This window comes from Thermobia domestica, chromosome 11 (genome assembly GCF_964235325.1).
Source record: "Thermobia domestica chromosome 11, izTheDome1.hap1.1, whole genome shotgun sequence".
In the NCBI taxonomy this organism is placed as follows: domain Eukaryota; kingdom Metazoa; phylum Arthropoda; class Insecta; order Zygentoma; family Lepismatidae; genus Thermobia; species Thermobia domestica.
In genome coordinates this window covers 155,328,259-155,354,619 of record NC_137464.1, presented here as the reverse complement: position 1 = coordinate 155,354,619, position 26,361 = coordinate 155,328,259, and the positions used below count along the sequence as shown (strand labels likewise).

The 26,361-nt window shown below is 37.0% G+C and overlaps 1 protein-coding gene across 2 annotated transcripts; it reads left to right on the top strand.

The window, feature by feature from the left end:
- Nucleotides 1-24,936, top strand: LOC145663683 (uncharacterized). Of its 2 annotated transcripts, none has more exons than XM_081729780.1 (3): nt 1-124; nt 21,058-21,834; nt 24,186-24,936. In XM_081729780.1, the coding sequence occupies exons 2-3, from the start codon at nt 21,066-21,068 to the stop codon at nt 24,374-24,376; spliced, it is 960 nt and encodes a 319-aa protein (XP_081585906.1). In that variant the 5' UTR covers nt 1-124; nt 21,058-21,065; the 3' UTR covers nt 24,377-24,936. The 2 variants fall into 2 exon arrangements, with proteins under 2 accessions (XP_081585906.1, XP_081585905.1); XM_081729779.1 differs by having other exon boundaries at nt 13-386.
- The last annotated feature ends 1,425 nt before the right edge of the window (nt 24,937-26,361 follow it).

Genomic DNA, 26,361 nt, shown 5'->3' with positions numbered 1-26,361 from the left:
ACTGTGGCAACACTGTCCAGATCTGTTATTTAGTAAGTTTTTAAAATTGAAGTGTTAGAGAAAAAATAATAGAAGATAAGTATCTAATGAAATACAGTTTTGGCAGAGTCGAATAAGTATGCAAGTACGTTATGTATCTTCTCTTTTCGTAATCTTTAAATGCATTAGCTGTTAGCTCAGTACAGTCCAAGATACATGAATATATTGTTGCATTGCATTTACAGCGAAAGGTATCCAACTGTATTACGGTATCTGGAATGCCTCCATTATCATTAAGACTTTTATGAAAACAGGTTGAAAACTACTTTTGCAGGTACATCTATGAATAATAAAATTTTACGCATACTGTAATTCAAACTGTTTTTCAAGTGGTGTACAATGCTAAGGTGAGTACGTATTATATCCAAATGCAGTCTTTATTTTTTGCATTTTAAAAGTTTGTTTTCTTTTGCGAATCGCGACGCTAAAACATTGGGTTAGGACATTGGGTAGGTATGTGTCCTAACGTGACCATCCTAAGCCGATATTTCTTTGATTAAGGCTTGTTACGTTGTTATATGGGGCTTGTAGTATTGTGGTGTTGCAATATTACACCATAAAGTGTTGAAATTATATGTACCGGTATTTCGAGTATTTTTTAATCTAAATTTTGGCAAGCGAAACGTCTCGATCTGATAGTCACGCATTTAATGGTTCTAAAAGTATAGTGACCAATGTTAACTGTGCTCCCTCCTATCTATTACTAGTCTAGATAGTCTAGGCAGCACAGTTACTAGTCACTAATGCACTATTCAGTTGATTATCCGAAGACTTGTAAGCAGTGTTGCCACAGCTACTGATTTTGCAGGAGATCTCCTGCTTTTTCCACGTTCTACTGATCTACTGCGAAAGAAAATGGAAAGTGAACAATCTCCTGCTTTTTTCCCTACTTCGAGAAGTTAAAGAAACATATTATTATTAATATTAAATTTTCATTTTTCGTTACATGAACAGAGGAAATTTCTCTGGATGTATAAAGCTCTGTAAAGCATAGGCCTATAGTTATAGAGCTTTGATGTATACAATATGATACAAGGATACAACTGTACTCATCTTCTATATGCATGATGGTAGGCGATCTTTATAACTTACGGTAAGATTTACGAGTACGTGTTGTTTAGATTGGGACATGGGTTGGAAGTGCGGGTGAAAGTGAGGAGAAATGCGGGGCGACGTTGTTACCCCACTTTCAAAAATCTACAATAGGGAAAATCTATAATATATATGGCGTCCCCCACTTTCTAAAAAATCTATATTAGGAAAGATAGGCACGGGGGATGGTGTGACGTCATGCTTTACCCTACCTTTTCAGAACCACTTTTACCCGTAGTTGAAAAAGTAGCTTAGATCACCTCTTCACGATAGTCGGCGAAGAATCTTCTTATGTTGTGATTACATGTGACTGTATGATATAGCTATACTATCGCTAGGTGCATGATAAGACATTTTCCCACTCCACTTTGCCCTTTCACTACGACTTACTTCACACACGAGTGTATCAAACATTATTAATATAAAAGGGGCATAAGGGTCTTTCTACCTACAAAGGACTACCTAATCATCGGAAAACGTTTTCTTTGTGTAACTTATTTTGAAGTAATTAAAATTCAAATTTATCTTTTGCATGTATTACTTTGAAATGAAAGTAATAATGAATTCTGGACTTCTTGTTTTGACCACTGTCTCCTAAATAATGGCAAATTTTTTCTTCCCTGGATTTGCACTCAAATGCCGCCACTTTATGTATCTACTGCTTTCTCCTTTTTTTTTATCTTCGAGTCTTCCGATTTTCCAACTGATCGGTCTGGCAACACTGCTTGTAAGGTGGCTAGTTCTTATTATGAGAAACAAGTCGCATCAGTCTGACAGTCACTATCTTAACACTTCATAATCATGGTAATAGTTAGCTACGTTGTCTCCTATTTAACGTTAATAGAATTCACTAGCATGCAATGTCGTTGACAGGCCCGTGCTGGGATACTAACGAGGGCGGTGGACAAGTGTACCAAAAGGGCGCCCATGCAAACGTAAATACGTATTATATATATATATACATATATATATATATATATATATATATATATATATATATATATATATATATATATATATATATATATATATATATTAACAACCTTCCACCGTCGTGCCTAGATTGCATGAGGATGGAATGATAATTGACGGTCGAAGATCGCTGCTACTCACCATCTAGAATGAGTAGGTTAAGGATGACAGAAGTAAACCACATTAAATTAACTTTGAATGAAATCTTTGTATTTCCATAAATCTCGTGTAATACTGTTGTTGATCGTAGACTGTGTATAAACGCAAGATCACATATCTCAAACATCTAAGAAGTTAACCACGAATAACTCGAACATAGCTGAGATACACATACCTTCGAGTGATGATGCCTGGAACTGATGTTGATGGTCTGAAAGATGAATGTCTCGCTGTCAATAGTCTGTAGTAGTTGACTATTGTTAAACCATAATCCACTTTAATGGTTTACTAGAAGTAGTAGATCTCCTGATCTAATCGCAGACTGGAATCACAGCTAAATGACAACTGTGATATAAGTATCAGTGGTTCTCGATGTGAATACTCAACGTATGACGGTCCACTTCTGATCCCAATCCTTTAGGACCCTGAGTTTTTATACTAGGTTTCCAGACATCCTGGAATTCATTGTTGTTGACTTTCTGTATATCTCAGCTATTGGTAAAACATTGGTTTCACCCGACTTACATCGTGATCAAATTCTCAGACGAACAAATTTCTGCAAACGTAACGATTATGCCACAGTCAAAGTGTGTCAATGTTATCGTATTACAATTTGATGACAACTCATTCCTGAATCACAACATTACAAATTACAAATTACAATAGCATACGAACTGACGACTTAGCGTCTCGCCGTAGCAAAACATAACATTCATCACATATACAAAACATTGATGTAAACACACAAACACACACACGTGTTTACGTTATATGACAACATTGAGTTTCTTTATCCTAACATAACATTCAATAATTAAATATGCTTCCTTTCCCAAAATAATATATTCCAAAATAATATTAATCATATGTATCAACAATATATATATATAGTAACTTTAATGTAGTAAACGTCGGGAGGTGATTTCTGTCCCCAAGGTAAAACGAAAAATATAGACCAACCAGGGTGTGGAAATACCTTGGAGCTATGACCACCCGAAAGTTTTCGAAAAAATGCAAAAACAGCCATACTCGAGAACAAAATGTCGGATCGAAATCCTGCAAAAGGAATGTTCATAATTTTTAGTTATAGATTCCATTGGTGTACAATCGGATGTAGTGCAGTGGCGGTGCAAGAGTGACTCTCAAAGAAACTGGAGTATTCCTTGGAATATTTTATCAAACGTTGAATGAGGAAAGTGAACAACAATCAAGTACAAGATTTAAACAATCAAAAGTAATAGTACATCGTTCAAATTAGAGCACTTAAAATTCGAAAGGAAGGTAGATACGCATGTGTGATTGATCTATTTTGTCTAAGCACAGAATAAACTCTATCAAGAATTTAACTGAAAAGAAGTCAACGTATCACAGTTATATCTTCTAGACTAATGGTGACGGATGATAATTGAACAGCTTCTTGTCCAAGTTAAGAGTATGTGAAAATGAAAAAAAATAATTTTGATCCAGATTAGGTTTATAACGACTGTGCATAAGACATTCAGGAGGCAAATATTATGTATGATGAACGAGAGTACAAGGGATTCTCCACATAACAACAGTGATTCCTATGTGGAGAATCCCTTGTACTCTCGTTCATCATACATGATATTTGCCTCCTGAATGTCTTATGCACAGTCGTTATAAACCTAATCTGGATCAAAATTACTTTTTCCCACAATTATTTTTCCAACAGTGATTCCAACAAATTATGAGAATATAATTTGGGCGAAAGTAAGCTGCATTAAAAGATTTTCTCCTCGTAGTACGTAATTCCGTGGAAGATAATAATTCTGACCACACAAGCGATGAAAGTCGACGAAACACAAGCTGTTGTGTGTGTTGGCCAACGATACAAACAAATACAGTCTCAAACTTCCAATTTATTCTGTTTGGTACAAAGTAGGATAACTGTGAAATACTCAAAGGTACTTTGTAAATTATTTGTGCAATGCAGTATATGTACACGAGACAGCTGTGAAGAATAACAGTTCACAATCTCATATTGTCGACCGTTGACTGCATTGCAAATCTTTCTGCGTGCAGTCAAACACACCTGAAATTTCTGTGATTACTGTTGCAGTTATGTTAACACGAACAACAATTCTTCGACTGTCGTAGCTAATGTTGCATAGAAAAGGCGTTTCAAAACTCTCTCATAAAAGAAAAAAATCAAGGGACGTGAGGTAGGGTGAACGAGGTGGTAAATAATACAGGTGCTTCTCTCTCAATTCAACGATCTGGAAACGTTTCATTTAGGTAGGTTTGCATATTCCTGTCAAAATGTGCAGGTGTACTGTAGTGCTTGGATCACAGCTGTTGTCTTATGTTCAAGGGTATATTTTCTATCAATTTTGGGAGAACATTACGTAAAAATAAAAGATTCCTATTCCCACACAGGCGGGTCGGAAATAAATAAGGCCCTACCACAAAATTCTCTACTATACCGCACCGCATGCTCACACTAAACCTCTGCTGCTGATCGTTCACTAGAGTAACATTCGGATTTTTATGCCCTATACATAGCTACTGCTAGTTTCAGGACGTTCTCTGACATTTTCCAGTATGCTGTCTTTAATTTTAACTGTCCACATGGCACGATTTCCTCCGATTTCACGTAGGGGAAATTGAAGAGACCCTATCTCTCGAAGGCGAATATGGAGGAGTGGAAAAAGCACAGGGAAAGATACTCTCGTTTGAGGGCGACGGTCACGATATAAACGTCACGCCTCTGGGCTATTTCCCCCTGCTTCTCCATAAATGAAGTGCATATCTGCCAGCTCGTGGACAGGGTAATCTGCCATTGTGCAGGCACGTTACAGATTAACACAATCAACTTTACTTATAGCCCTACACCAATGTCAACATTTTTACACGATCGTTAATACCTGGACGCAACCCTCCCTCTACCGTTGAGCATAACACGTCCTATCCTGTTTTACAGCAGTTCCACCCGTAACACCAAAGCATCGGACTATGCATATCACCCACAAGTTGCGTAGATGCCTACTACAACACAGCTACGCTAATTGACGCCACTCCACAACAAAACTGCAAGACAACCTTCTGCGAGCCACCTGCAATTGGTACACTCCGGATCAAAAAATTGCGACACCTAACGCCGTACAGTTAGGCCACCCAATATACATATTCCTATCCCATAATCGTGTCTGGTAAGGAGACCCCCTATCTCTCTCCTCCTTTCTTCTCTCCATAACTAAAATTAGCTAGCAACATGAACGCAATTCTAATTTCAATTTAAACATGCATTAGTATCGATGAAATGAAATAACAAAACCGAGATGAAACAAGATTCATAAGTTGATTTAGGGAAAAACTGAAACACACAGAATGAAAATTTGAAACCAATGGATGTATATTACACAGAGGTTCAGAAATGAGCCAGAGAGAGAGAGAGAGAGACAGAAGGCGAGAGAAGAAGAAAAAGAAAAGGGAGAACAAATGTGGAATTTTAAACTTAGTAAGAAAACAACCTAACATTATAAAGTTCCGTTACCAGAAATCCAACAGTAATATAGAAATAACGTCTGTTTTTATATTTTTTCAGGACTATTCCAATATATAGAGGATGCTTGAAACATCCATTAAGTCACTTTCAAAAAGGATAGCATACTCAATTTCCAGTAGAACTGTAGATCTCACAGACACATCTAAGATAATGTCAACAGTTTAACACATGCTTTGTTTCCGCGTGGTTCAGTTGTAAACTCGCAGTGTTCATTGGGCGTGCTGATGCAAACCACATTCTAATAGACCCAGTAGGTAGCGTAAGTCATACCTTCCATTCCAGACTACTAAAGCAAAGTGAACAAAAAAGAAAAAAACAAAAAGAAAAAGGAAGAAAGAAAGAAAGATAAAATTGAATGAGTGCTATTTTATTGGTATTTTTTTATCAGAAATATCCTATATTAGAAGTCCAAACCTTATCATTATGAAAAGTTACAAATGTTCAAAATGGAAAATTGGATGTTCCTTATAGATGTAGAAAACCTTGCGTGTTTCAAATTTCAACGTGAATAAATTACATTGAATTATAGGGGAAAACAAATTTGTGCCGAAGTAGTATAAATAAAATTTTTGTTTTCAAATAACCAAAGAGGTTGCCATTTTCTAGTCTTTTCCGAAGACTTATCTGTTCCGAACATCCAGCATCACTTTCATCTCTTGTGGATATAACGTTGTAATTTGCACTAATAGAATAAACACGCTAAACCTGAAACGGATCATAGTGTCAGTCGGATGATGTTGGTTAGCTTATGGACCACCACTTGGTCGAGGGTTCAAAACCGTAGTGACCCGGTAATTCGACTGAGACTCGGTAACCCAGATGATAAAAAAGATATTTTGATTATTCCCTTGCTTTTAAACAGTATTTCTTTCAGAGATGACCACGACTGGAGATGTTTACCCCAGAGCACAAAAACTCGACGCTGAAGTTGACAGTTAATTACATTTTCCAGACCAGGTCTATCGGTCTCTTGCTCCGTTTTAACTTTGGAACATGCACACGCACATGAAGTGCGTGTGTACGTGGGAGAGGGGGAGAGAAGTGAAAGATGCAAAGACAGGATAGGGAAACGTAAAGAAAGAAAGAGAGAGAGAGAGAGACGAATATAAATATGAAACATACTTATAATTACAGTGTATGATGAAGAACACACACATTGTTTATTCGAATTCTCGCCAGTGATGCTCTGTAAGTTCTCCAACAGAAGATAAATCTCTGCAGCCATTATTTTATGCGAAAAATTTATATTACCTGACGGGGAACCGAACCTAGATTTTTCGTTTGGAAGTCTGGTACTTTACCACTACACAACCGATTGCTTTATCCAAACTTTGTCCAACAAATGCTGTAATATTTCTTTCTGAGAACGATAACACGAAAAGTGTTTACTGCAGATCAATGAAGTGTTTCGAATATCCTGGCAAATCCCTTGCCCTTTCCTAACCAACATTTCTAAATCGTCTCTATCATGATAAAGATGTTTGCTTCAACATTCTTAAGCATTACAGTCTGATATGAGAAATTTATTCCGCACTATTACTTTGTAAAGAATGCAAGTTTGGCGTGAACAGGATTTGAACCTACGCCTGACAGCTTTATTAATCGTAATTCCATTACGTTACCGCTACACTATCATGCCACCTAAAACGGAAACCGAAATATTACTTACTTTAGACTTGATCATTGGAAAGATCAAGCTTCTTCCTGTAAGGTTATTTGCACCTAAGTGAACAACGAAATTCATTTACTCGATGACCTAGAGAGAAATTAGTGCCCACTAATAAAGGAAACAACATACAATCCAGAAAAATTACAGAAATAAAAACATATTATGAATTAATTGCGCCCTGCAAGTTCAAAAGTACGCGAATAATAATAATAATAATAATAATAATAATAATAATAATAATAATAATAATAATAATAATAGTAATAATAATAATAATAATAATAATAATAATAATAATAATAATTATTATTATTATTCCTAGCATCAATTGGCCGCTTTGCTGGGCTAAATTGAGAAAAAATAATAATATGCTCCGTTATTCAGTCATTTTTTCTATTACTAAAGCGCTCTTTGATATCGGTCAATTTCAATGAGTTTTATATATCACGTTGCGGAGCGCGGCATCTTTAGTGTTATTATTCATCTCAGCCACCTGGAAGACTATGAATTCGATAATGATATTGGTTATTTTGATCATTTTTATGTCTTCCCCCCTCCATGTTGCGGGCGGAATTTGAATTTAAACGGCATCAGATGTGTCACTGTTCATCTCAGCGACTCCAAAAATTATAGATTCGGTACTAATATCGGTCATTTTTCGTTCTCTTTTCAATGTTTCTCTCCTTCCCCCTTCCTTTAGTTACACCATCAAAATGATATGAGGAAAACCATCTTGGGGTCGAACTTCATCTAGGTTGAAAATTTTATCGAGATAGGTCGCGTGGTTCAAGAGTTATTAAGTTTTATTTATTTTTATATATCTTTCCCCTCCCCTCCTCAACCATAAGTTTTACCGTCAAACTGATGAAATTTACTCCAGGCTCGAACTTCATCCATATTGAAAATTTGATGCAGATCTGTCCGGTGGTTCAAGACTTAATAACTAATTAACATAGTCACTTTTATTTTTATTTGCATTGATTTTTGTATATCTCCCCTTAATCCCCCTTTCCAACATTCTTCCATCAAGGTGAAATGGTTAAAAGCATTCCATGCACAAACGTAATCTATTTTGCAAATTCCATCCAGATTGGTCGTTGGATTCAAAACTTATTAAGTTTTCTTTATTTTTTATATGCTTTCATTCACCCCTTCCCCTAAGAAACACCATCCAAACGAATAGATAAAAATACTCCCAGGTCCGAACATTATAAATATTGAATATTTAACGAGATCGGTCGGGTGGTTCAAGAGACTATAAGTCACAGTCACTTTAATTTTATAATATAGGATATTATTATTATTATTATTATTATTATTATTATTATTATTATTATTATTATTATTATTATTATTATTATTATTATTCGCGTCCTTTTGAATTTGCACGGTGAAATTACTGTATAATATGTTTTTATTTCTGTATTTTTTTTCTGGATTGAATGTGATTTTCTTTATTAGTGGGCACTAATTTCTCTCTAGGTCGTCAAATAAATGAATTTCGTTGTGCACATAGGTGCAAATAAAATTACAGGAAGAAGCTTGATCGTTCCAATGATCAAGGCAAAAGTAAGTAATATTTGGCTTCTAGTTTCAGGTGGCATGATAGTTTAGCGGTAACGTAATGGAATTACGATTAGTACAACAGTCCAGCATAAGTTTGAATCCTGTTCACGCCAAACTTGCATTTATTTTACAAAGTGATAGTGAAGAATAAATTTCTCATATTAGACGTGCAATACTTAAGAATGTGGAAACAAACACCTTTATCATGATGGAGACGATTTACGAATGTTGGTTGGGAAAGGGCAAGGGATTTACCAGGATATTCGAAACACTTCATTGATCTGCAGTAAACACTTTTCGTGTTATCGTTCTCAAAAAGAAATATTACAGTATTTGTTGGACAAAGTTTGGGTGAAGCAATCGGTTGTGTAGTGGTAAAGTACCAGACTTCCAAACGAAAAATCTAGGTTCGGTTCCCCGTCAGGTAATATAAATTTTTCGCATAAAATAATGGCTGCAGAGATTTATCTTCTGTTGGAGAACTTACAGAGCATCACTGGCGAGAATTCGAATAAACAATGTGTGTGTTCTTCATCATACACTGTAATTATAAGTATGTTTCATATTTATATTCGTCTCTCTCTCTCTCTCTTTCTTTCTTTCTTTACGTTTCCCTATCCTGTCTTTGCATCTTTCACTTCTCTCCCCCCTCTCTCATGTACACACGCACTTCTTGTGCGTGTGCATGTTCCAAAGTTAAAACGGAGCAAGAGACCGATAGACCTGGTCTGGAAAATGTAACTAACTGCCAACTTCAGCGTCGAGTTTTTGTGCTCTGGGGTAAACATCTCCAGTCGTGGTCATCCCTGAAAGAAATACTGTTTAAACGCAAGGAAATAATCAAAATATCTTTTTTATCATCTGGGTTACCGAGTCTCAGTTGAATGGCAACCTCTTTGGTTATTTGAAAACAAAATTTTATTTATACTAGTTCGATACAAATTTGTTTCTTCCTATAATTCAATGTAATTTATTCACGTTGAAATTTGAAACATGCAAGGTTTGCTACATCTATAAGGAACATCCAGTTTTCCATTTGAACATTTGTAACTTTTCATACTGACACGGTTTGGACTTTTAATATAGGATATTTCTGATAAAAATTTACCAGTAAAATGGCACTCATTCAATTTTATCTTTCTTTCTTTCTTCCTTTTTCTTTTCGTTTTTTCTTTTTTGTTCACTTTGCTTTAGTAGTCTGGAATGGAAGATATGACCTACCCTACCTACTTGGTTTATTAGAATGTGGTTTGCATTAGTACGTCCAATGAACACTACCGAATTTACAACTGAACTACGCGGAAACAAAGCATGTGTTGACATTATCTTAGATGTGTCTGTGAGATCTACAGTTTTACTGGAAATTGAGTATGCTATCCTTTTTGAAAGTGACTTAATGGATGTTTCAAGCATCCTCTATATCAGGGGCGTGTAGTGCATATTACCGCTGTTATCGGCGGTAACGGTAAAAGTGCGACAATTTTTCGTTGTTTTCATATGCCTAAATTTCATCATCAACATGGGAAGATGTTTACAAATTTTCTTTTTCTTTTTCTTTATTATTATTATTATTATTATTATTATTATTATTATTATTATTATTATTATTATTATTATTAAAGTTCGGACGGTCTATGCCGCATTTACACTGCCAGCGCCAAATAGGAACATACTGTTGTTGATACCGTAGATTTCAGAGGTAACGCGAACCCGGATAGTGGTCATTCACTCCACAAGCACCTTTCAGCGTGCCAGCCAGAAGCATCCTGCGCGCTCGTATTTGGACGTTCGAAATAGCCCCTATGTTACCGTTCGGCTGAGTGGAACAGGAAAAAACAGGAGCGTTCCCTGTCAAAATAAGGAGAATCTAGAATATCATCAGCATGTTTATTCTACTCGCTCTCCTCTTGCTATAGAGGATCGAGCTGGCAGTGTGATTCAACTATACTGTTTCGTTTGCTTCCTAATCCAAGTATGGAAACTTGGCTATAATTTCCGTATTCTTTGAAGTTATCTCATTGTCTTAACAGTATACAATTTCATAGTAATGATAATTAGAGAGAAGTAAAGATGTTTCCCGACGCTCCTTCTAATTCGTATATTTATTATTATTTAGGATTTATAATAATTAAGTTGAAAATATTTTGTTTTTAATTTAGTAAAAATACTTTTGATTCAGCAAATTTCCAGCTCTAGCCTCTAGGCTACTAGTTGAATTTGCACTTTGTTGCAGTTTGATGTGTTGAAAAAGAACAGTGCAATCGTCTTTATCATACCGTAGTTTGACTGTCCCAAATTGTGTTTGACAGTCTGACTAGTTTTCAATACGGAAAACTTGTTGCTCAAACATACGATGGAGCTTCGGTTATGGTTGGTGAGGTAGGAAGCAGCAGTCTCTTGTTAAAGAAAGTATTTTTTTTTTTATTGTCATGCCCATAGGCTTAATTTAGTGTTAGAAAAGTCCGTTGACTGTACAAAAGGGTGTAAGTTTTTTTTTCCACTATGTCGTGACTTGCTTCTTTATTCTCGCAGTCTTCAGAAAGAACAAATGCTTTGGGCTATGTAGTCACAAGCCCGTGTCCAGGGGGTTTTAGGGGTCCGGGTCCTCCTAAATTTTTGCTGCCCCCCTAAAATTTCTTGGTAGGCTTGCAAATGAACTATAATATGGTGATGAACAGGGCCCGGATCTTGTTGACCTAAAATTTTCTAAAAAGTGACCTATAAAATGACACTAAAATTTCTCTAAAATGACCCTAAAATTCACAAAAATTGACCCTAAAATTTGTTTTCTTTTAAACGTTTATTTCGTTAAACATTGTCATTTTTGAATATCTATTAGATTTTAATTACCATTTCTGACTCATTCTCAAAAGTTTTGTTTCAGTTAGTTGCAGTCTGTTGATCAGTCCATTGTACGGCATTGTACGTACTGAAAGCGTCAATTCACTCCCGATTTGAGACTAGGAAACACACTTAAACAATAGACGTTCGCAAGTATAGACTGTATACATGAGAATAATAGATAAAAACCCCGTTTAAAATCTTTGTACGTCTTCTAATCCATTGTTAGTTATTCACGTGATCACATCCTTTGTGGTCAATGATCTAAAACCATCTGTTTCGCCACCGACCAACCCCTACCCCTAGTCAACAAGCTAAAGCTTAGTGTTCATTAGCTTCTTAGGAATGCAGTTTTCCACTCCAATAATCAGGAACCAGGAAAAGAGATAACTTCGTATTTTTCAAATCCGTGAACAGTGTTCATTTTAAGATTTCCTTATGTAGAAGAAAAAAAACTAAAAAGACCATAAGTGACCTGAAAGTTACCTTAAAATATTTAAAAAATGACCTGAAACTTCAAAACGGCAAAAAGTGACCAAAAGTTGACCATAAAACAATATACTTTTAGAACTTTGAGTTGACAGATAACGTTTTTATTTGAAGTTGCCTTGTCCTATGCGTAACAGAAAAACGTTGACTTGTCAACAAGATCCGGGCCCTGGTGATGAACTATAAAAAGATTGGATCGGGCCCCCTAATTTCAGCCGTCTCCCCTACATTTTTGGGCTGGCTACCGGCCTGTGAAGTCAACAAAAATATCCCAACAGTCTCAAACTCAAGGTGGAATTATAGAAGTAGGATAAATGATGTGCTGTATAGCTTTAAAGATGAACTGTTAGGACTCTTTAAATCCATGACGAAAACATCGACGAATAAGATTCTCAAACCAGAGTTCGTGCAGCAAAATTCTACCAAACTCTTCAAAGTTTTGACTTCAGTTTTTTACTTGACCTGTTTTATGTTAAAGGATCAAGATAAGAAATCTTGTTCAAGAAAGTGAATCAGAAGGAAATTCATGATGTAAGTTTTGCACAAAAAAATAGATGACTTGAAGAATACCTAAGATCATTGAGAGAAGGTTTCGATTATATTTAGTAAAAAATGGAAGAACCTGAAGAGCCACACTTTTCAAAAAGATCAAGGTAAATGAAGCGGGATTTGACTCCCCCATAAAAAATCGTTGCCAATGCCTGTAGTCTGAAATGATTCAAACGCTAAAAGAAAAAAAGTACTAGATTCTCTGATATTGAGTTGAGTTGATTTTGAGTTTAACGTCCCTTTTCAGCAGCCAGGCTATATGAGACGTGGACCTACTGATTAATGTGGAATCCGAACCACATGAGCTCCCTCCGGGAATCGAACCCGGGTCTCCCGCTAACCGCTTAGCCACTGAGGAGCTCCCTCTGATATTGAAAAACTAGAGATACTTGTAATATCAACAACCGGTAACAATTGTGAAAGTGTCACGCCACGCCACTGCTTTATATTCGAATAGTCCTGAAAAAATATAAAGCAAACTTTATTTCTATATTACTGTTGGATTTCTGGTAACGGAACTTTATAATGTTAGGTTGTTTTCTTACTAAGTTCAAAATTCCGCATTTTTATTTATTCTCCCTTTTGTTTTTCTTCTTCTCTCGCCTTCTCTCTCTCTCTCTCTCTCTCTCACTCTATCTCTTTCTCTCTCTCTCTCTCTGGCTCATTTCTGAACCTCTGTGTAATATACATCCATTGGTTTCAAATTTTCATTGTGTGTGTTTCAGTTTCTCCCTAAATCAACTTATGACTCTTGTTTCATCTCGGTTTTGTTATTTCATTTCATCGATATTAATGCATGTGTAGTTTGGAATTAGAATTGCGTTCATGTTGTTAGCTAATTTTAGTTATGGAGAGAAGAAAGGAGGAGAGAGAGAGAGGGGGTCTTTTTACCAGACACGATTATGGGATAAGAAGGTGTATATTGGGTGGCCTAGCTCCACGGCGTTAGGTGTCGCAATTTTTTTTGATGCGGAGTGTACCTGCTATCGGCTGCCTGTCTTTTCACAAGCAGTGACGCAACTAAGCCAGGTCACTCAGTGACTGCGAGCGAAGGGAGCATAACGAAAACGACCGGTTCTCAAACGAAGGATAGCGCGCTACCTGCAACCACGTGCAGAGAACGTCATATGCGCCCTCGGTATGGTGCGATTCACAGATTTTCCGTTATATGACGAAAACATAGCAATAGCCCGTCGCGCTATACCTATAAAGAGAAATGAAATGAAATTTTGAGTTTTACGTCCCACGATTATGCCGGTTAGGCTAAAGGAGACGGTGATAATGAGTAATGAATGAAATGGTGGAATGAAGAAAGTGGGAGGAAACGGGAGAACCCCGAGAAAACCCACGCACACGGTGTTTGTCCACCACAAAGTTCAGTTGGCGGGAGCAGGGTTTGAACCCGAGACCCCCAGCACCAGAGGTGAACGCTCTACCACTGAGCCACCGCGGCCCCCCACCTATAAAGAGAACCACAAGCTGCGGCAATATGACCAGGTTTTCGGTAAGTAAAAAACTTTCCATTCTCTTTTACATACGCCACACTTCTAAATAAAGAGGATCTTCCTTGTTAGAGCTGATAAAAAAATTAATCGCGTTTTTTAAGAGTAGGTAAAAAACGAATCGTGCTTTCAAGGTCTGATAAAAGAGGAAATGTGTTTTTAAGGACTGATAATAATGACTCTTGTATTTTTATGAATATCGAGGTTTATTATGGGAAATATCACCAGAATCTGGTTACTTTTGGCCCCAAAATAGGTAAACATGTCCTCTAGGGCCATAAAAATCGCCAAATTTGCATATTTAGCCCGAAATTATCGTTAATCATAAAAAAGTGTTGGTATATGAAAGGGAACAATACTACTCAGCAACACACAGCGGAACTGTATATTCGAGAGCAGTGCTATTCAACCTTTTTTTTCCTCGCGTACCCCTAGGCACAGTTTGTCAACCAATTGTGTAACCCTGATGGTGTTTAAAAGAAATTAAATCGAAATTAACTTATTAAACTGAATACAAATGTTCGTTGATTAAAAACGGGGCAAATAGAGAGCCAACAAGAGGACAATCAGTCTGCCAATCAAAAGACAGGGGAATAAAGTGCACATCCAAAAAAATTAACATTGAAAATTTCAAAACATATGGGAGACATCCAGTTCTACTGAGGAGGATTTTCCCCTTATCTTCCCTGGTAATTCGTACACTGAGGACAATCCGAAAACAAAAAATCCGAAAACTAAAAGTAATTTAGAACTAACCTGTTAATGAGATTCTTGTTTTCGGAAAGCCAACTCCTCGATTCTTGGTCGAATCTTCGAGAGTGCGAGACTCAGAACTGATTCTGGATTCAAGCAATTGCTGTACTTCGTTTTTGTTGATGTTAATGCAGAGAAACCCTGTTCACACAAATATGTTGATGGAAATTGAAGAAGTTGTGAAATAGTATTGTCACTAGTTTCATTGTACTGTTTTCAAGTATAGAGTTTTACGTTTGCAGTGAGCTGTCAACAAACATTTCCAGCAGACCCTCAGAAGCAGCATTACGTACCCCCGGTTGAATACACTGTTCTAGAGCCTAACCGAACAAAAATCAAAATCGCTAATAAGAAGTTAAAGAAACACAAATCTCCGGCAGATGTAGACGAAATTCCGGCGAAGTTGATCTTAGCTGGACGGGAAAAATTGTAGAACAAGATACACAAATTCATTCTCCTTATCCGGAACAAGGAGGAATTGCCACAAGAGTGTTCCAATTCACTAGAAAGGCGACAAATCTGATTATAATAATTATCGAGGCATTTTTCTTTTGTCAACATCCTACAAAATCCTCTCAAACATGTCACAACAGAAGATAATAATGACGATATATAGACGACAGTTTTTACGAATAAGTAGAACATATATTTGACCAACTTCAGCGATACCATATGAAAATTATATTAAGGGATTTCAATGCGAAGGTAGGACGAGAGGATATTTTCAAACCAACTATAGGGAATGAAAGTCGCAAAAGGAAGGTAATGACAAAGGCGTTAGAGTAATTAACTTTGCCACATCCATAAACCTTATTGCGAAGAACACAAATTCCCAGACTGCGACGTTCGTAAATACACTTGGACCTAGTGATCTCAAACGGGTCGGGTCAACTTCGGTCGGGTTGTCGGGTCATGCTACTCGGGTCGGATTGTCGGGTCCGGTTATTCGGGTCGGGTCAGCTCGAGTCGGGTCGGGTCGGGTCAATCAGGTCAGCTCGGGTCGGGTCAATCGGGTCAGGTTGTCGGGTCGGGTTATCGGGTCGGGTCAGTCGGGTTAGCTCGGGTCGGGTCAGTCGGGTCAGTTCACTTTGGTCAACTGAGTTTAGGTTGAGCTTAAACTCGGCTGGAGTCGAAAGCTGCTGTTTTTCACTAGCTGCTTAATTAAAAATAGCAATTTTCAATAGATTTTATAGAAACCATAAATCTATTTTGAACACTTGCAGCTCGTGTTTTTATGGTAAATGCTTATTTTTGTACTTGTATGTACTTTAATTTTTGAATGGGGAAGATTGATTTTACCAATCGACTGTAATATTAATATCTACGCCAATATGGAGTCTGGATTTAGAACAAAACTAGAAGTTGTTTAAGCAACGACAAAAGAGATATTGGATATGGACGACCAAGCCCAAGCAGGGCCGCGGTGGCTCAGTGGTAGAGAATTAATCTCTGGTGCATGGTGTCCATGGTTCGATCCCAGCTTGTGCTAAGTGGGCTTTGTGGTGGAGAAACGCTGTGTAGTGGGTTTTCTCGAGGTTCTCCTCTTCCCTCCTAATTTCTTCATTCCACCATTTCATTCATTTCTCATGGTCACCATATCCCTTAGCCTCGGTGCAGAATCGAGGGACCTTAAACTGAATATTTCATTTTATTTCACCAAGCCCAAGAACATCGATACAAGAATAAGATAAAGATTGGATATGCAAGACGAAGTGCATAGTAATCTTGCTCTTGGCCTTGTTTTGGTTATCACCAAGTAGCAATGAGCATATTTTCTTGCTTTCCGTATAGTATGAAAGACCATAATCAAAATCACACATGGTCTTCATTTGTACCGATGAGGCGAGCATTCTTGGCTCTTGTATAACATGAAAGACCATCAATACTACGAAATGCAGAACCAAGGCTTGACTGTGAAGAGGCAAAGAATAAGACGCAGTATTGATGACCAAGACCCAGGATGTGAATTGTTTGAATTTCATTTGTTGGGCTGAAAGTGATGAAATAAAAGTAGTACTTTATAATTAATTATCGTACTGTATTTTTAAATTTTAAATTACAAAATTCATATTATGTATCTTCTTACTTGCAACTATATATACTGTAAAATACGTTTTAATTACAGAGGAAGAAAAATCAAAGTGGCGCAGGTCCCGGAATCATAAGAACCTATTTTGGAATGAAAGTTGAAGGGCTGGGAAAATCACAGGTGTTCTCCCTTTTCCTCAACCCTTATCTTTGTAGTTAAACGATTTCCTTTCGTCTCCGCCAAGAGACTTGCTACTGCCTTCCGCGAAGACCCCTGCCGTCCGAGCAGGTGAGAACACTGACCTTGAATAAAAATTTCGTCACATAGAACTAAAGCAAGAAAAAAAAACGAATTTCTCCCACGTCGGATATTGGTATCAGTTATAAAAAGAAATAACCAAACCTCAAAAGTGCCAAATATTCATTAAGATGCATATACAAATCCCCCGCTTGATCTAGCTAGTGGTTAACGTGTAAGACTTCGGTACACGTGGTCCGGGTTTAATTCCCAATGGGAGTGCATTTTGGCGTTCACCCAGTATCGTGACCATAGTGCTCTCAAACGGGTCAGGTTGACCCGACCCGACCCGGGTCTGGTCAGTCGGGTCAGCTCGGGTCGGGTTGTCGGGTCAGGTCAATCGGATCGGATCACGGGTCGGATTGTCGGGTCAGGTCAATCGGATCGGATCACGGGTCGGGTTGTCGGGTCAGGTCAATCGGATCGAATCACGGGTCGCGTTGGGTCAGTCAATTCGGGTAACGGGTCGGGTCTGGTCGGTCTTCAACCCGACCCGACCCTTTGAGAGCACTATTGGACCTCCCCGGATGGAGAAACACATATTCAAATTGATCGTGTTTAAATAGAAGACAGTTTAGCATAATTGATGTCGGTCGTTCAGGCGAGTTGACTGTGACACTGTTCAGTACCTGGTAAGAGCTGTAATAAAAGAGAGAGATAATCGTTGAATAAAGGAAATCTTCAACATCTGAAAATGGAAAGGTTCAATTTAAAGGAGTTAGAAGAGACTCAGAATAGAGGGGAATATGAGATTGAAGTTTCGAATAGATTCTCGGTTTTAGAAGGTTCGGAGTGCACAAGTGTTGGGGATACTTGCGTTGAAATTAGGGGTAGCACAAAAATTTCAGCAAAAGGAAAATTGGGACACTCGGAAATACGTAGGAACAAACCATGTTTGAGCAGGAATGCACTAAACTAGCAAAGAAGAGAAAACACTAAAATGGGTTGGTTACAAAATCCGAACGATATTAACTGCAAAAAATTTCGTTGACATTAGGCGGGAAACTTCCAAAATTTTAGAACAAAGAAACGCAATTTTTGAAAGCAAAACTTAATGAACTTGAAGATAATAGGGATATATATATATATATATATATATATATATATATATATATATATATATATATATATATATATAAGAGCATCAACGAATTTAAGACAGGTTATCAACTCCGCGCTTATACGAGGCCTGTCTAAAAAGTATCCGACCTTAATTTTTTCCACGCAAAGTAGTGATTCTCAGGCGGCGCCACCGTGCACGGTGGAAGGAGGAACCTTAATGCGCATGCTTGAATTTTTTCACCGCGTTCGCGTGTGCCAGTCGTGAGCTGGTGGTCGCGAAGTGAGGTGCTGTTGGTAATGTTCGTCGGATTTAGTGTTTCTCGCAAGATGACTGAACGAATTGAGCAAAGATACTGCATCAAATTCTGTCAAAGGCTGGGTGATTCTCAAAGCCAAACAATTCGTAAGATTCAGCAGGTGTTTGGAGAAGATGCGATGGGTGTAACACAAATTAAACAATGGTTCAACCGATTCAAAGATGGCCGCACATCAGTCGAGAGTGAGCAGCGTAGCGGCAGGCCCCAAACTGCTCGGAATGCAGCTGTTGTTGAGCGGGTGCGAAATTTGGTGATGGCAGATCGCCGTTTGACAGTGCGGGAGATTGCAGAAGATGTTGGAGTGAGTAAAGATTCTGCACATGCAATTTTGCGTGACGATTTGAACATGAAACGAGTGGCTGTTAAATTTGTACCCAAGTTGTTGTCTCAGGAACAAAAAGACACCCGTTTTGACGTTGCACAGGACCCTCTGGACACCACCAACACTGATCCTGGGTATCTGAATACCGTGATAACTGGAGATGAGTCATGGGTGTACGGGTACGACCCAGAAACAAAACAACAATCGTCTCAATGGAAGCATCCCGATTCTCCAAGGCCGAAGAAAGCGCGGCAGGTGCGAAGCAAAATCAAGGTGTTGCTGATTGTTTTCTTCGATGCCCGTGGAATTGTGCATCACGAGTACGCACCGAAAGGACAAATAGTGACAAAGGAGTACTATCAAGATGTTCTCAGGCGACTCCGTGACGCAGTCCGGCGCAAAAGACCAGACATGTGGACAGCGAAGAACTGGCACGTCCATCATGACAACGCCCCAGCACATTCATCCCAATTGATCCACACGTTCTTAGCCAAACATGGAATTACAACCGTTCGCCAATCTCCCTACTCTCCAGACCTGGCTCCTTGTGACTTCTGGTTGTTTCCAAAATTGAAGACGCCTCTGAAGGGATCCCGTTTTGAGAGTAGAGAAGACATAATGCGGAACACGACGACGGAGCTGAACAACATTCCAAAAGAAGACTTCCAGCGGTGTTTCCAGCAGTGGAAGGATCGGTGGGCTAAGTGTGTGGAAGCACAAGGGGCCTACTTTGAAGGGGATTAGGGTCCCAAATCTGTCAGGTATTCGCAACTATTTTTCTGGCTGATACATATAGTATTTTGAATAGCTGGAAAGATTTCTTTGACGATTTGCTTAACACGTAGGCAAAACTAATGTTCGTGGAGAAAGTGGAATGCACACTACAGAACTGTATATTCTATAGCCTAACCAACAGGAGTCGAAATCGCTATTAAAATATTAAAGGAACACAAATCTCTGGGTGAAGACGAAATTCCGGCTGAGTTAAAAAGTGTGGAACAGGATACACAAACTCATTCTCCTTGTCTGGAAGAAAGAAAAATTTCCCCAAGTATGGAAAGAATCAATCATTGTTCCTGATTGTAATAATCATTGAGACATTTCTCTTGGGTCACCATCCTATAAAATCCTCTCAAACATTGTATTAGCAAGATTGATCCCATACACAGATGAAATTATTGAAGAACATCAGAACGCGGCATTGAACCTCCGGGCTCCATAGGCCATAGAGTTAGACATGGGCATATTTGCCATAAAGTTCATGTATGAGCACAATATTATCTATACGAAGACAAAAACTTATTGATAGTTTCATGTATTGCACAGCGGCACAATGTATATATATATATATATATATAGCAGTGCCAAATCGTTTGATTCAGTGCCGAACCCTTATTATAAAACAGTAACAATAGTACAATGCCAAGCAAGCTAATCATGAATAAACGTGTTAATATTTGTAATATTAATGTCCTATTCCGATTTCGTGGCAAAGATCACTAAAAAACATGTTTCTATTATACAAGTGTCTGGCTGGTATTATAAGACTTGCATCGTTTACGAAACAAGCACCTAATAGTGCCGCACCTGTAATTCTTGCAATGTATTACGAAATTAACATGTCATTAAATTATTACAGTTTACCACATTTACACACATACATTCGAAATACCAGGGTGATTCGTGAAGTGAAGTTTGGATTTACTTTAAGATTACTTTATTCCTCCTGATTTAGCTCTTATTCTGTGAAGTGGTATGTTAATAAAAGATTGAGGCAAGATTATATTTTCTATACAAGTATATCTATTAGCTATTAGAATGAAATACATCGTTGAGTATAAAAACTACAAATTTCTTTTAAATTTCATTTCAGAACTGGAGATGTTTGTTAGATTCTTTACAATATTACGTATTGCTCTCATGATGCACTTCTGCAATGTCTGTATTGACTCGTGGCCTGTGTCTTATGATAGTCTCTTAAAGGATCAACATGTATTTGAGCTTTCAATTATGAAACCTTACGATGAGGACGAATTATTAACGGATGATGATTCGTATCGTCGAAAACTGAATATTCAAAACGGTAAACTCGATTTATTACATAGTAAAGTATCAATGATGAAGAGGGCAGAATTTGAAATGCGAATGGATTCTGAAAGTCGAAAACCTCAGCACGAATCTCAAATACGTTTTCCAGTACTTGGAAATAAACACACACAGCGGAATTATGTATTTAACACGAGAAACTTCATTGCAACAACACCTATCTTCCATTCTTTAACTAACAGAATAGAAGAAATGCAACCAACACAAAAGGCCTTCGTTGATCACCACCGTAACAATATACGAGACACAAAGACAGAAGAAAAAATGAAAAATGAAGACTCAGAACATGAAGACTATGTGGAATATAACTACGAATCACTTAAGGAAGAATACAACGACTTAATTAAAGCAAATGTTGAAAATCTCACCGATTCCGAACGTAACCAGTCAACTGAGGGAACCACTGATGAATCTTTTAACCACAAAAGTCTTTCTGATTACATCGGAAATAAAAGTTCAGACAACGCAGCTAGAAAATTTCGGATAATGGTTATACTACTTGTCGTTTCTACAATTACAGCCATCATACTCTGGTGCCAGAGAGGTAATTTTAAGAAATATATAGTTTGGTAATTTTCTCTTTAACTAATACTTGTATAGAGCTACATAAATAACATTTTATAAATTTTAATATCGGTATGTTATACAAATGTATGAAATTTAAGAATTTATATAGTAATTTATAAAAGAGAGCAAATCCCTAACATAATCACAAGATTTACTGGTAAATCATGTGACTTACTCAGGAGAACTTACCCCGAACAAATAATAAGCACAAAAGTTTAAGCCTTCTGTAATATTTTTGTTTACTTCGACCTCACCACCCGGAACGCCTCATATCTTCCACATAATTTTGAAGATAACAAATTGAGCACTTCAAATAATATCCAACTTTAACCAACAAAAAGTAACACATCTTACCTGCGGAGTTCCGCTTCCAATACTCTTCTAAATAAGTCATTTCCACTGTGCAAAGCTCTTCTGTTGTTTGAAGCAGTTTTGTAAGTCCTAACATAGTCTCATTAAAAAGTTTCTCGTTATCTTTAGCTTTTATCTGCTTTGGAAACAGCTATCCTCGAGTGGCAACTTTAGCTTAAGAAAAGCCAGAATCACTATCTTGTGGATTCTAGGTAGGAAGGTTGATGGATTTGTTGGCAAAAACTCTTGATTGTAATAAGGTTAATCGCGATCATGACAAAACTTCCAGAACCCTGACCTTCACATCCAATCTGAGAAAGGAACTACTTCCTGAAGACTACGAACGTGGCGGTAGCATGCTCCAGAGTGTACTTGTAGCGGATCACACCACGAAGGTTAAGGAACAATCAACATCACTTTTACATTGGTCTGGTTTCTCGTGCCACTTTCAGTCGCTGGAAGCTATGAGATTTCCAATGTAATGATTGGGTTTGTGATTCCGCCTTCACCTGTAAACCTAGATATCTTTACAAGAAATAACCAATTTCATAAAATTGGGATCGGAATTAGAAGATTGAAGCAAATCCAGGCCAACTTCGAGACAATGCTGTTTCTTTTCCTTAGTTAATGTCAGTAATACCAATTTTAATGCCATATCTGTATGTACAAGTTTTATTAAAACTAATGCTAAAATGCCACTTGAATTTTGTAGAACAAGGGTTATGTAAATCCTTTTTTTCGCACTTTATTTGTTGATAGCCTATCACAATGTTTATCGCTCTCTGCTTGTATTCTGCCATCTTTGAGCGCTTATATCAGAATTTAATTTGTTTAACGCAAATACACTCACTAGTAAATAATTTCCGGAAGACTCAATACTATACATTATTCGGCGTAAGCTCTAAACTGCAATAAACAAAGCCACGTGAAACTAAATCTCGCTGATTTGCTGTTGTCCTACCGACGCTTGTACTCCTCCGCAAAATAGTTCATGTGATTGCATTATTACTTTTACTATGAAGCTTCATATAAAACTGCTTTAGTATTATAAATGACAAAAATATAATACGGATTATCTAATAATACTGCAATCGAGTGTGGCTAATGAAACAATAGAAATAAACACTAAGCATGCGCAGTAATTATGGCGCCAACTCAACTGTGGACGGGTGTTCTGCTTTTAAAGTCTGAAAGATGACTGACATGAATCCTGGTTCCGCGAGTGTTGTGGTGAAACACCAACAACGCAAACCTTTACTCACTAAGCAACAATTGTTTACGAGCGAAATTCAAATACTTTTTTAAAAAAATCTTTCGAGTTTCTTTTCTTTCTTTTCTGCTGCTGCTGTAAGTATCTGAACAACACGAGACAGTATTCTCAAAATTCACGTGTATAATTTGCTCCTCCCCGTGGGGAGTGGGAGTGATACATCACTAGCCAATCGTATTTGTGACAAGCGGAAGGATACAAATATTTTGTTTATCGGAGTTTAGAGCTTACGCTGAACAATGTTTAGTTCAAAACGATAGCGGTATAACGATTGTTATGAATTAGTCATGATTAAAGTTTGTTTAAAAACAAAAAAGGACTATAGCTAATTTATACTATGCTGTACATGTAGAAAATCTGTACATTTTATCTCTGTTCTGTATAATTCGAGTTTTCGATAACGCGAAGTAGCCTCGGTCCCATCCAGCAGGAATACGCAATATTTACTACATTTAGTTGTCGCTCACATGTTAAAGTAGAAAATTGACTGAATTGACATACGCCTTATGTCTGCGTTCACTGTCTACTATCGTCTTCTAAGTTTTATTAAACAGTTTTCATCAATAAAAATCATTCTTCACATTCACGTACAATAAAGAAATTAAAGAAACTTTCTGGCATGTTAGCCAACTTAAGAAATTAAGATATTAAATGATATATACGTAAAATTAATCAAAATAATCACAAAGCAATAATGTATATTGCAGGATGGTGCTGCTGTTGTTGCCCATGCAAGATTTGCAAACCTGAAAAGGTTGTTCAAGAAATTCAAACGCATCTCGCAAAAAACAAGCCCGGAGTTTTGGTATTTGGAGAAGATAGAGAAGAACACTACAAACCATCTGAGTACGAAATGTCTGCTCATGAGCGTTTACAACGTGCTATACTTAATCTGTAATAATTACTTTAGCTATAAAGAAACACTTAACTGCTATCAAAAACATATTATTGGTAATTATTAAAATTTGTTTCATCATACGTATGCAATGATTGATACAAATTTATTGCCAGTAGTATATGTCCGTCAATTCTAGGAGTATGTGTGAAGCTGTTAGAACTATTATTTGCATTGTTAAGAGTGTCACCGATGCAAGAAGAAACAATAGATACAATCTACTACTTAACAGTATATTTTACACATATACAGTACATAAATAAATAATCTATTCCTGCAGAATAAAAACTACTTCTATATTTTAAATTGTTCATCCACCAAAATTGGCGAACGCTCAATCGTCGGGCAGCCGAACCTCAAGAGTTGTCAGACACTAGGTCACTACTGAGGGCTAAAATTTCATAAAAGGGATAAAGATGGCGACCATTACCAAGCCAATTTATTTATTTATTTATTTATTTATTTCGGAAAAACAACAGGCAAATGCCTAATTACAGTTTTCCCTTATTGTAAAGTGTATATTTAATACACTTTAAAATACATATATAATAACATACTAATATGACCTCAATTCTATTGTAATACACTCTAAAATACACATAATAAAATAATAATATGAAAGTAAAATATACGTTAAAATACAAATAGCACGATATACAGGATACAACAAATTTATGTAGAATGAAAATTTTGTTTGTAACTAAAAATATCTATATCTGGGTGTTCTTGTGACATCTTATTATACAATATACACATTTTTCTGATAGGCGATACATCTAATGCATTAGTCCTTTGCTCTGTAAGATGGAATATGTCATTATGGAGTCTCGTTGCTCTATGTGGGACGCGAATTTTGATTTCTGATAACAAATATTCTGAATCTATTGCACCATGAATTATTTTATGTAAGAAAGATAATATGAAATGATTTCTTCTGCTTTCAAGAGATTGTAATGAATATTTGTTTCGAAGACCTTCGTAGTTCTCAAATTTTGGATATATACCTGTTTCTTTATATGTCAAAAAGCGCACAAATTTATTTTGAATGTTTTCGATTTTGTTTATATATTTCTTACTATTAGAATCCCATATTATCGCTGCATATTCCACCTTAGACCGTACATAGGCAGTGTATAATGTTTTGAGAGCATTAGTATTAGAAAAATCACCTCCTAATCTCATCACAAAGCCAAGATTCCTAAAGGCCTCACCAATTACTCTGTTGACATGAATATCGAATGATAGGTTTGACTGCAGAGTGACTCCAAGATCAGTAACATAATCCACTCTCTCAATTGGCATTTGATTAATAGTATACACATTGCGTACATAGTTTATTTTCCTGGTGTATGATGCTACTTTACATTTTCTAATATTTAGTAGCAACTTGTTTGATTCACACCATTGGGAAATAGCATTAATGTCATTTTGCAAAGAAATTGCGTCTAATTCCGTGGAGATTCTGCGATAGATTTTTAGATCGTCAGCAAACAAAAGTTCGTGGGAAGATGTTATTACAGGTGGTAAATCGTTAACAAGTAGTATAAATAACAGAGGTCCTAAGTTCGATCCCTGAGGCACACCAGAGTCTACGACATATTCCTTAGTTAAAATATTCTTGTATCGAACGCGATGTTTCCGTTGATAAAGATAGGATGCTATAAGTTGTTGAAGATTTTGTGAAAAATTGAATGTCACAAGTTTGCTTAGAAGTATATCGTGATTAATTACGTCGAATGCCTTGGAGAAATCTGTATAAATTACATCTACTTGTTCCTTTTTATCAACTTGATTAGCTATAAAATGTATAAGTTCTGAAAGATTAGTTACAGTTGACCTCTTTGGCATGAAACCATGTTGAAACGGAGATATTAATGACCGTACATGTGAATAAATTTTTTCGTATATAATAATTTCAAATATCTTAGATGGGGCAGATAGTAGGGTTACCGGTCGATAATTTTTTATTTGGTCTGTAGGACAGCCAG

Excerpts from the sequence above, each read along its gene's own strand:
- LOC145663683 (XM_081729780.1), top strand. The coding sequence starts at position 21,066 with ATGTTTGTTAGATTCTTTACAATATTACGTATTGCTCTCATGATGCAC. Across the intron at positions 21,835-24,185 it reads CATACTCTGGTGCCAGAGAG|GATGGTGCTGCTGTTGTTGC; the intron begins GTAATTTTAAGA and ends TGTATATTGCAG.